This window comes from Astatotilapia calliptera, chromosome 23, assembly GCF_964374335.1.
Source record: "Astatotilapia calliptera chromosome 23, fAstCal68.1, whole genome shotgun sequence".
Taxonomy (NCBI): Eukaryota; Metazoa; Chordata; class Actinopteri; order Cichliformes; family Cichlidae; genus Astatotilapia; species Astatotilapia calliptera.
The window spans coordinates 42,772,029-42,783,979 of NC_137443.1; the positions used below are offsets into that span (position 1 = coordinate 42,772,029).

Sequence of the window (11,951 nt, forward strand, 5' to 3'; positions counted from 1 at the left end):
ACATAATATTCTCAGCACCACTGAAGACCTTAGAGTGAAAAAAATAGAGCTGAAACTTTTTTTTATCATCACATACAAATAAACAACCAGTATGCAAAAAGTGACACAATATATCAGTAAAGACACAGAAGAAGAAGCATTTAATGAGATATTGTGGAGAAACAAAATATCACATGTGTGTTTGCATTTTCTCCATTTTGCACAGTTGTTGTTGACTTTACAAAGATTTATACATTTAGACAATTCTTCTGGCAACCTCCTTTATCAAATTACAATATTCCTGTGAGGTTAACAGTGTCATGTATTTTCTATCTCCCCTGAAGCTGGGTTTGTGTTTCTTTTCATTTACAAACCAGGAACCTTTTATGCATTATGCAAATATGCTATGCATGATGGCAGCAAATAAAACTTTGCCTTTAAAGATCAGGGACATTTATGTTTCCATAAACTCATGTAATGCTGAATAAATAGATAGTTTACTCCATGAAACATCACATGGTTCTTAACAAGTCAACAAGTTCATTACATACTGCCTGGCATACAACATGTTTAAATTAATTATACGTGTGTGTTACACTGATGACATTATCTCCCACTGGCTATTTTGGTTTTTAGTTGGCTTCTATCACTATATAACATCAGGTCATTGTGATTTAAGAAAACTTGTATTTCTTTATTGCACTATTCCGCAGCCACACAAATCTAAATGAGACTGGAGTTTTCTGCAGGAGATCAGTGGCAGTTCCACAGCCGGTTCTTTCCTTAAGGAAAAATTCACAGCTGGGTTCTTCAAACAGTGTCAATCACCATTGTGTTATTAATAATGTGGCACCAAAAGAAAAACAAAAAACTCAGGAACTTAACAATCATGGCTTCATAGTTAGCTAACTTTCATCAGTTAGTTAAAAAAAATTGTCCAAGTTGGTTGATCCTCCTGTCTAAATCAGTCTGTTACTGGTTTTCTATAAAATCTTCACACGCTCCTCCTAAACACTCAAATTGTGAATTCTTTTTTCAAATTTTTGCTTTATTTGACATTACCAGATGGACAAATATTCCTTCATTAAATACCTGAGAACTATGACTTCATATGTTGTGTTTTTTGCACAGATGCTGTGCACTTTAATTATACTCTGCATTACAAAAAAATGCAAAAAAATAAATAATTAACTCTACAAAGAGAAACCTACTCAAGATATATTTCCAATTGTGACTCGTCAGTGAGCGGTATTCTGATCTGGGCAGGAAGGATTGTCGAGTGCATCCCATTGTGACAGTACTTGTGTCTCAAGCTTCGATGCAGTTTTTTCAGGTTCAACATTGGTCAACATTCTTTTTCTGAAGAGGCGTTTGTTGTCTGAGATCGCTATTAAATAAATGTCCTCTACCCCTTAAAACAAAGATAAAATATGTTTTCACTCATAATTTTCATCAATACATTAATATTGGATGGTATGTTTTATGAACAAATCAATAGCTTTAAACAGTGGAATGCTGGACACGTGCAATAAATAACTTTGCAAGTACAGAAAAGGATAAAGAGTGACTTACTTGTGAGTGTCTCTGCTTTTAGGTGTCTTACTCATCTCAAGGTCCATTTGTGAGAGCCTGAAAGGTTTATTGACACTTACACAGAGAGCACTCGTGCTGCACATCCCACCTATAATAAATGTACAAAAATGATTTTCAGTTTCCTTTGGTGTCATGTTGTACAATTTATAAAATGTCCCTGATCTAAAAATCACAGATTTTCCTGTAAAAAATAATATAACAAAGAGAACTGTCATTTGAGCCGAAATTTAGCTCTGATTGCAGTTTGAGTCTCACTCAGCCTCCGTCTGGGATTTTAAGGGGTGTATATGTAAAAGCCGTAATGTAAGCAGAGATCCCGCTTATTATTAACACATGACAAAGCCTGGGATCCACTCGGATGTTTAACAAGCAAATAATCTGATAGTGTAATATAGATTTTTTACATTGATGAAAGCAATTTTACAGTACCCAACTCCTGATTGTCCCTATTCCTAAAAGTGGAAAAACACATAAAACATTTACTTTCACTACTGATCACCTACTGATCGGAAGGTTGGTGGTTCGATTCTTGGCTCCTCCAGTCTGCATGTCAAGTATCCTTGGGCAAGATATGAACCCCAAGTTGCTCTGCGATGCGTCCATCGGAGTATGAATGTAGTTAGAGAGCACTAAGTATAGATAAAGTGCTTGTGAGAATGGGTGTGATTGGGTGAATGTGGCATGCTGTATAGAGCGCTTTGAGTACTCCGAGAGAGTAGAATCAGTCTATTTACCATTATTGGCTACAAAGCATGGATCTTCCATTTGTCAGTCAAGTGCACTGTCTGCTACAAATAAACATAAAGGTTTATCTTGATGAATCAAGGTTTTTCATTCTACTGTAATAATGCTTAAGGAATGCTGAATAATGTAAAGAGGATGTAACCGTCCCCGAAACACTTAAATATAAGTGTTTGCTTTATATGTTTGTGTGATACATTCCTGTTTAAATTAGTTCATTTATTTGTAGGAAAGGGTTAAAAAATTATTGGATAAGATGATAAAAAGGGTAGCAATGATTAAAAACTTGTCTAAAATATGTGATTACAAAATAAGAGTTTGTCAAATGTGTAAAGTGTGTAAGGTTTGTTTGAGGTAGAGTTTGTAATGGTCACATGACCAGAGTTTAGCTGAGAGCACAGTCATTGAGGGTCAGAGCATGGACACAGAGCTACATATGTGGCTAAAGTCACAACAGTAATGTTATTCTGCATGTTGTCCAAGAGGCGCACACAGTAATGGTTTTCATATATATTGTGTATATAATATTGTATTACACTGGCAGTAAGAGGACATTTTCAGTGATATCCATTATATTGCATTTTTATTTAGCTCAAGACTGTTTATGGACACTAAGATGAGAGACTTTGATATGGTCAGAGATATTTGCGTTGTAAACGTTGTGTTTTCTTCAGTTTTCACAATGCCTGAAGAAAATAAGAGAGAGAGAAAAATAAACTTCCGAAGACATCAGTGTGATGCGTGGCAATTGTTTGTTGAACCCCTGTAGTTACAGAACACAAAGCTGAATGCTAACAGAAAGTGCAACCAGGGTCACCTGCCAATCAAGCATGAATCTGACCACGTTTTTCTATACAACCTGCCTAACACACGTGTGTTACACAGGCTTGTTGAATGAAGCCTTGAATATAATTCAACTACTGAACTCAACTTCTTCATTATATTAATTAAAGTAAAAGGAACTTCCGCTTTTTTAGCAGTCAAGTTCCCTCACCCATGATGTAAAAACTGAAAAAACATTTTCAAGTAACAACAGTAACAAGCTAATATCTAAAAGCTGTCTGCTTTTAGAGCTGATTTTCAACTGACAGAAAGTGTCCTGAATTGTTAAAATAAAATAAAATAAAATAAAATAATGTAGCGGTACACTGTTGATATTGCACAATCAAGAGTTTGCCTGATATTTGCAATTCACACCAGATTAGAAAGGAAATAGAAGCATAAAAGAAACTCCAGAAATAAGTTTAAAAAATTTCACAATGTCACAACTTATCAGAGACTCAAAAGGAATGATTTCACTTTATAGGTGTAAATCAAAGGATGATAAAGAGTGATCATCGCAAACTTTTATCATCTGAATTAGCTGATAAATAAAAGGTACATAAGCAATTTTAAGAGAAGTACTTATCCTGAGATTTCTTCCTAAGCTCGACAGAGATGAGAGCAGCTGATGATCAACAACACAGACAGGGTATGATGACTGAAATCCTGATTCCTTAAAGAAAAAGACAGTCGAGAAGGAAATATTAACCTGAAAACCTATGAAGCAGCAACAGATTGATTGAGTCATTGAATTTTTTAACCAGGCAGTGGTGACAGAGCTCAAGGAAGACTGTTATAGCGGACGCCCTGGACCACTATCTCTGAAACGTGATTCTGTACCCTTCGCTGGTAATAACGTCCGGTCAGAGACGGGGAATGACGTCAGAGTGGAAGAACTTTATTTACCACGAGCCCACATCAAACACACTCTCGTTGGCAAGTAAGGATGTGTGTCTGAAATTAATACAAATAAGAAATAATATAATGTTTAGCATTTCTCACACTTCAGTATTACAGAGAACACCATACCACATTACAAATGAACAGAACCAGAAAAAGAGCTTATCATAACAACATAACAGGATGGCATAAACACAGAATCATAATCAATTTAACCCTGGAGAACCCATGGGGTCAGAGCCGACTCCATTTGTTTTCTAGGGAAACAGGGTCCTCCAGGGTTAAGCCAATTCCCTCATTTATGAGTCAACACCACCCTCTAGTGGACACAATTACTCACTCAAAGGCCGCCAGGTTTACGCAGGCTTTATAAACAAGAACAAACTCGTATGCTAACTTAGTAACTCCATCAGGTAAAATCTTTGTGAACATTAACTCTCGGCAACAACTGAAACAACTTATAAATAAGGAACATCCTGTGGAGCCAGGCGACAACTTACTTACCTACAGCTGCTAACACACAAGGCAATAATAACAGCTGTTTACATTGATACATAACAGCAACAGAAATAAAATACTTTCCCAATGTGACTTACTGCGTCTATGAAGGCACACTTGCACGTGTTGTGCAAAAAACTGATTTTCAATGTTTCTGTGTGTTTTTTATGTGTAATATCGTTACATATGTTGCTAAATAGACTTTGGTGAACAGGTATTACAAAGGGGTTATATACAAAATTAAAGATTTACCTGTTTCTCAAGTATCTTTGTAACTGTGTTATTGTACTTACATTATAATCAATCAGCTCCCTTTTGTCCACTTAAAAATTGGCAAATACCGGAAATCAGTTTTTGGAAGACAATCACGTTTTGGCACAACACCCGCCTTAGTCTGATTCAATCCAAGTCCATAACTTGCCTGCGGGGAGACACAGCAAGGAGAGAACGGGTGTGCACTCTGATTGGCTATTGGCCCCTGGGGGAGTCATGCTCCTCCCATGCAGGTAACGCATGCCCTGGCAGGAGGACTTTTTAGCAAGGACCTTGACACTGTTGAAAGAATTTGCTTCCATAGAGACAAAAACCTGCAGATCTTTGAAGGATCATTTGGGAATCTCTAAACAGTGAAATAGTAAAACAACACAGTGATGGTGCGCATGAGGGAAAGAGCTTATACAGAGGTTAGATCCTGCCTTGAGACAGACACACGACTTATATCAGGTGGTAGCGTTGTTGTAGTCACTCCTGTCATCTCAATATGTACCCCACATATTTCTGGTGCTCAACAAAACTGCTTCCTCTCATTGATATGTCTCATTTCTGGAGAGGAAACGCATGTGTAAAAGTTGCACCTTCACTATAGTATTTCTGTCCTTCTCTTCTGTTCTTCTACCTTTAGCTTTGCTTGTTTTTGATCTGCTAATCTTTGCTACTCTTGGTAGAATGCGTTTATTCCCACAATGAACTTGCTGTTGCTACATTCGCGCATTATTGATATATCACCACCAATCGGAGTAATACATTCAAGTTTACTACTATGGTCAAATCGCATTAGAAATTAACAATTAAAAATTAACCTGCTAATGCAGGCTATTCCTTGAGTGAGGCCTATTTAAACAAATTACACCACACGAAGTGAGAAAATATATGTTTATACTGTACAAGGTTGCACCATTAAACTCTCTAACATGCCAGCTCACCATGATGATCATCACAAAAAAATGTAAACTTTCCCATCTATAACTAAAATACCTAACTCCCATATCGTCATATATACATTTGTTTTATTAAGATACAACTTCTCATATTTGTCAAGGACTCCAAAATATAAAAACGGAATTAACATAGTTTCATACTGTGCCGCCAAAATTTCAAATTGTACTGAACTCAGTTTCAGGTAAATTGTTCATCAGGTCACCATGGAAACACATAAACTAACAACTGAGTAAAAACCCTAAGACAAAAAGATAATATGTGAATATTATTATACAATAAACAAAGGCTATATTTAACAAGCACAGACTTATTCCCAGTTTAAAATATGTGTCAGTCTGGTTTTCCCCTTCCATTTTAGTGGTATAGTTCACCCAAAGTACTATATGATTGACTAAATACTTCTACTATTACTCAACTCAGTTTAAAGAAAAAACCCAACATTCATATGACCGCTTTGACCAAGTACTTGTCAACAGTGAGAAATAAAAACTCCCTTTTAACAGGAACTGCTGGCAGAACCAGGCTCAGGGAGGGACAGCCACCTGCTGTGACCGGTTGGGAGTGAGATGAGGGAGACAAGACAAAAGACACACTGTGCAAGAGAGCCAGGGATTAATAATAACTAATGATTAAATGCAGAGAGGTGTATAAACACATAAATAGGGGAAAAGAAGAAACACTCAGTGCATCATGGGAAGCCCCCAGCAGCCTAGAGCCATTGCAGCGTAACTAAGGGAGGATTCTGCCACTACTACCATTATTACTACGGCTACTACAGTTACTTCTAATCATAATGATCAGTTTTTGTGTTAATGGTGTTAACACAAACATGTTTCCTTTCTAGATCTGTATGTGTTTCAACAAATTATGTTTAACCTGGACTGAAAGTCTTTATGACAGGTAAGTAAAGAAAAAGAAAAATCCTTGTTTTGGTTTGCAAATTGTAGGTTTATCACAAGGATCCCAAAGAAGCTGTATGTCATAAATTACAGTATATTTTCAGCCAACCAGAGCCCTTTCAAGCAAAAAAAGAAAAAAAGAAAAGAAAAATGAAAGAAATATTGTACAAATGAAATCAGACACACGGTTTAGACACATTTAATTAGTTCAACAATAAATAATATTTGAAAATAAATTATTAAAGATACATCAGTGCAAACATTTAGGATAACCACACCACAGGTTAATAACACATAATAAAGACTGGGACTAACTCACATTCATTTCACCACAGCTAAAGCTGGCATCTAGCTTAAATGTAAATTAAATGCATTTAAGCTAAATGCCAGCACATTTGCATACTGACTGCACTGTATTACTTAAAATAATATTTAATAATAGTACAAACACTGGAGTGCAAACTGCCAGAAAAGTGCCAAACTGAAAGTACACATTTACTACATAACATTTAAACATAGAAATTATTTTGTTGAGGTATTTGTTCAGATTTGCTAGGAACGTTTCCTTGAGTTGCCTCATGTGAGCCATGTGGACCCTGCATCCGTCTGTGCTTCACTGTATTCCCTGATATGACCACTAGATGGCAGCACAGCCCCAGTGTAATACCGCCTACGGGGTATTTCCTTACTTCCACACACACACACACACACACACACACACACACACACACACACACACACACACACACACACACACACACACACACACACACACACACACACACACACACACTCCGGTTTACTGCTTAAATGTTCTGCATGCAATTCAGAAAAAACGAAAGCTATATTCCTATCACATCCTTGTGGCTTTGCACCGCTTCTTCTCCATGATATTTGTGTATTTTAATTTTTTTACATTCAGAGTCGGATGAAACATGTTTTGCTCAAAGCTCCATGACATTAAAGTGCTGAGTAGCGCCGTTCATAAGAAATGTCAATGGACAGGTCCACGCATGTGAAAGTTTGAAGCTACCTGCCAATGCTTGACCTTAATTCACAAAGGAAAGGGGTTTGTAATGCTTGCATCGCAAAAGGCAGCTAGAAAGTCTAACATTGGTTATGCATGCATGGAACATGATCCTTCTCTCTGGTTGTGCTTCCTAGAACTCCTAGAAAGAAAGAGAAAATAAAAAGAAAACAGTTTATCAGCTGGCTCATCTGTTAAGTAACTGCCTAAGATGCTATAAAACAGCACTAAAAACTCACCTTTTAATCACATACACTGCAACAGCTATACAGCAAACAATTATAGTGATGCAGATCAGTGCGATCGCTGACGGAGACGGTCCTGTCCCGGGAGAGAAAGAGCACCTGGTTAGTTTGTTCCAGAAACAAAATGACTGACGCTTCTCTGAAAGAGGAAAGGGGGGAGGGGGGATTTACATGGTCACACATTTACTGTTAAAGCCAAACAACTAATGTCCATCATCCGTCAGATGACCTCCCCAGAGAGCTACAGCTCATCAGCACCGCTCACTGTATCGTGACGTGGGTTTTTTTTTTTAACTCGCCAGAAGCGAAACTGGCGTCATCGCCGTACTGAAAGCATCAGCTGACTCACAGCATAGCATTCACTCAGTCTGCTCTTAGTCACTTTTGTTTGTTATCTTTCTAGTGCGACACTCCTTGACTGCTTCATTGTCACGCAGTTTGTCCCAAGTCATCAGGAAATGGATTTAACATGACTTGGAATTTCAGGGAATTCCTGCGTTCCTGATAAGTGAAAAAAGGAACAAACAAACAAACAAAAACGACGCAGTTTAGTGAGCCTGAATTTTCCTGTTAGCTCTTAATCACAAACAGTAGTCTATGTTTTCGTTTGATTAGCACCAAATAGAACACAAAACCTGTTTAAGCAAGATTTGCATCCAAATATCACACTCTGGGCAGGCTGTGGTGCAGGAGTGACATCACTTTCAGTCAGTGCGCACTCTGCTGGGAACGTTCCAGGAAGCTGGGACCAGATCACCACAGGGACTTCCTACCTGCATCATTTTCTAAACAACCGCAGCTAAGGTGTCACTCAAAACTCTGTCTCATAATTTCACTCTTCACTTCCCGATAGTTAGATATTTAGTAATAGTTTCATGGAAGTCTTTTTCCCTGTAAACTCCACCTACGCTTGAATTAGATGATTAGAATGAACTCCCAGCGCTTGTTCATTTATTAGGAATATTTTGTTTCCAAGCATTACGCCAGTGTTATACATAAATGCGGTTACATAAAATGACTCGTGCATACTTCTCTGGTCATCCCCGTCCGCCGATGCAGAGGAGGAGAAAGCGATCCTCTCTTCCCTCTCTCCAATTTTTCCACGGTTCAGAACACACGCCGCGTGTCCACTCCAACCGGGAGGTACTTTCACAGTTATGTTGCTGCTGGTGTTGAACGTGTGGTCGCTGTTTTTTACTGTCACCGTCTGTGGTTCTTCTGCGATTGTGGCTCCATCTGAAAGGTTCCACTCTATGGTGGGAGCTGGTTTGCCTGTGGCGGAGCAGCTAAACACAACTTCTCCATCTTGCTTTGCGTGGTGCATTGTGTTCACCTTTGATATCCCTTTACGGACAAATTAAATATTGATCAGTTTGAGAACTGCAGCCAGCTTAATGTCACAAGTAACAGTAATAATAAAGGTCAGGATTTTTTCCTCTCTTTAACAAAAAAGAAAAAGAAAAAAAAAGCTGGCTCTATTTTTTTCTTAACATAACGGCTCTCTCAATTTCAGAGGTTACTTATAATGTCCGTTCATATGAATGGGTTTGCAGCAATCTACCTTGCACTTTGAGGCAAATCTGGCTTCCTTTTGAGCCGCCAGGAAAGGTGTTAAAGGCGCAGAATAAACAACTCTCATCCTCCCATGTGAGATTCGTCAGTTTGATCGCCGAAGGGCTGAAAGACTCTTTCGTAACGAGCACTTTTCCACGGTAGGGCGTTTTTACTTCTATTCCAAAGCGCTCGCTGTATGTTGCCATGTCCTCCACTGTCCCCTTGACGAACCTTTGCCAAGTAACCTGCAGCACACCTGCCGGTAAAAGCCAAAAGGTAATCCAGTAAGCACCCTGCATAGAGTGTGTTAATATTTAACTAATGTTCTGGATAACATCAGCAGCTCAGAGATTAGGATCTGGGCGAGGACAACAACTAAATAATAGAATTCATAATAATAATAATTTAAAAAACAAACAAGCGTACCTGTGGAGTTTAACAGCGCGCACCTGTAGTGCGCATCACTGCCGTACTCAGCTGTTGTGTTTCCGTGTACACTGACTGAAGCCGAGGCTGAAATACTGGAAGCTGAATGTAAGTAAGTGCAGATTCGATAGGGAAAAAAGCTTTTATGCTACTCAGTAATGCAGCACAGTAAAAAGGAACAGACCTGACAGTTAATCTCCTATATAAACTGTAAATTTCACCAAAATACAACTCGCACAATTTTTTTTTTTTTTGCATTTTTACTTTAAAATCCTGGTACAACTCTTTAAATGGTATAATACATAATAATACATTTCCCTCTGCATATTAAAAGTCTGGATCTGGATGATCTGGATCATAAAACCATAAAAAGGCAGGGTTGTAAAATTCTGTATCATATTATTATGATTAATATAATAATAGCAAATAATATAAAGGAGCTGCGTTTAGAGAGACTTACCTTTGAATAAACAAAAAACAATCAGGAGGAGGGACATCATCTTTGCTTCACTGCTGTGTAGTCAACACTTTCGTTTTGTCCCTGTACCGGCTATTTATGCTGCTCAAAATGAAACTTTAACAGGGAATTCCCTGACTGAGTGCGGACCCATATGAAACCCTTTGAGGTAAGACAAACGCATGATTTCTGGTTGTATTTCAGCTCATAAGCTTCTCATAAATGAGGCACTGATTGGTGGTTTGATATATTTTTGCAAGATATGAAAAAAAAAATTAAGTCAAATACACGGTGTGCCTAAAACTTTTTTGAAGAAATACTTGATTAATGCAAATAAATGTACATTAATTGATACATTTTCATTGCATTCATTCTGTTTGATATTCCATTTCTTCCCATTAATTTGCCAATATAATCATATTTTTTTCAGGCAGTATTTTGGCACATTGATTAGCACGGTTGAGTTCAAGTCCACAATCAAGCCAGGCTCTCTCTATGTGGAGTTTTCATGTTCTTCCCATGTTTCTCTCTGGGTACTCTGGCTTCCTCCCAAAGACATGCAGTTAGTGCTGTTAGGTTCATTGTCGATTCTAAATTGCCCATAGGTATAAATGGTTGTCTGTCTCTATGTGTTAGCCATACAACAGACTGGTTACCTGTTGCCCTAAGACAGCTGTGATAGGCTCCATGACCAGTTTGCTCGTCTTTGTTCTCACGTCAAAGAGGGGTTTCCAAAAGTCATTATTAAACTAAGCTGGAAATCCCTTTGGAAGACCTTGTAGACCGGGGGTGGGCAACTCCAGGCCTCGAGGGCCAGTGTCCTGCAGGTTTTAGTTGTGTCCTTGATCCAACACAGCTGATCTAAATTGCTAAATGACCTCCTCAACATGTCCTGAAGTTCTCCAGAGGCCTGGTAATGAACTAATCATTTGATTCAGGTGTGTTGACCCAGGGTGAGATCTAAAACCTGCAGGACTCCGGCACTTGAGGGCTGGAGTTGCCCACCCCTGTTCTAGACTATGGGCAAACTGTAAATCATTGTGCAATAAAGGGACTATGTCTATGATCAGCATAAAGGACTCTAGAGAACAACGTTTGACCTTTGATAAATCTCGCCTTGGAAATTTTTGGAGATCTTTTTGGCACATTATTTTTCATCCACTCTTCCTTATCTTGGGCCTCTGATAATTTTGTACTTGTTTCTGCAGGACTAAGCAGGTATCAGTCATCATGTTGGCAAAAGAAATCACAGAAAAGCAAAAACGTGTATCCTGATACTGAAAACCCCATTTTTTTAAGGCTTTCTCCAACATAAGACTATCTGCCCCAATGACAGGAATGACCCACACCTTTTTTACATCTTGGCTCATCTGAAGAATCATATGATGACTAGTGGGTTGATGACCCTCAAGACAGCCCACACCGGGGGTTTAATAAACTGTGACTCTCCACCAGCTGTTGTAGAACTGAAGAAGCTTCTTGAAAAAGAGATAACACATCTTCAAAAACCTAAAGACATCCAGTTGCATTTTTTAAGCTCTCAAGATTAGAGAGAAGATATACAGAAATATTAGAAAGAGAACTCCTTAAGC

The 11,951-nt window shown here is 38.3% G+C and overlaps 1 protein-coding gene and 1 long non-coding RNA gene across 2 annotated transcripts; both read right to left on the reverse strand.

Annotated features, from left to right (window-relative positions):
• Positions 1–113: 113 nt before the first annotated feature.
• LOC145424530 (uncharacterized) lies at positions 114–2,840 on the reverse strand. The gene is made up of 4 exons (XR_013905614.1): positions 2,307–2,840; positions 2,076–2,201; positions 1,552–1,660; positions 114–1,390 (listed from the first exon to the last, which is right to left on the reverse strand). It is a non-coding gene; the product is annotated as an uncharacterized LOC145424530 (long non-coding RNA).
• A 3,993-nt stretch (positions 2,841–6,833) lies between these two features.
• LOC113016989 (OX-2 membrane glycoprotein-like) lies at positions 6,834–11,150 on the reverse strand. Its single transcript, XM_026160239.2, has 7 exons — positions 11,016–11,150; positions 10,363–10,521; positions 9,903–10,004; positions 9,484–9,732; positions 8,952–9,266; positions 7,917–7,998; positions 6,834–7,819 (listed from the first exon to the last, which is right to left on the reverse strand). The coding sequence occupies exons 2-7, from the start codon at positions 10,400–10,402 to the stop codon at positions 7,768–7,770; spliced, it is 840 nt and encodes a 279-aa protein (XP_026016024.2). The 5' UTR covers positions 10,403–10,521; positions 11,016–11,150; the 3' UTR covers positions 6,834–7,767.
• Positions 11,151–11,951: the final 801 nt, after the last annotated feature.

Bases quoted from the DNA above. Each gene is read 5' to 3' on its own strand.
- LOC113016989 (XM_026160239.2), bottom strand. From the start codon at position 10,402: ATGATGTCCCTCCTCCTGATTGTTTTTTGTTTATTCAAAG. The intron at 9,267-9,483 runs GTAGATTGCTGC...TTGTCCGTAAAG, and splicing joins GATTTGCCTCAAAGTGCAAG to GGATATCAAAGGTGAACACA. The intron at 7,999-8,951 runs GTATGCACGAGT...CTCCCGGGACAG, and splicing joins GGACGGGGATGACCAGAGAA to GACCGTCTCCGTCAGCGATC.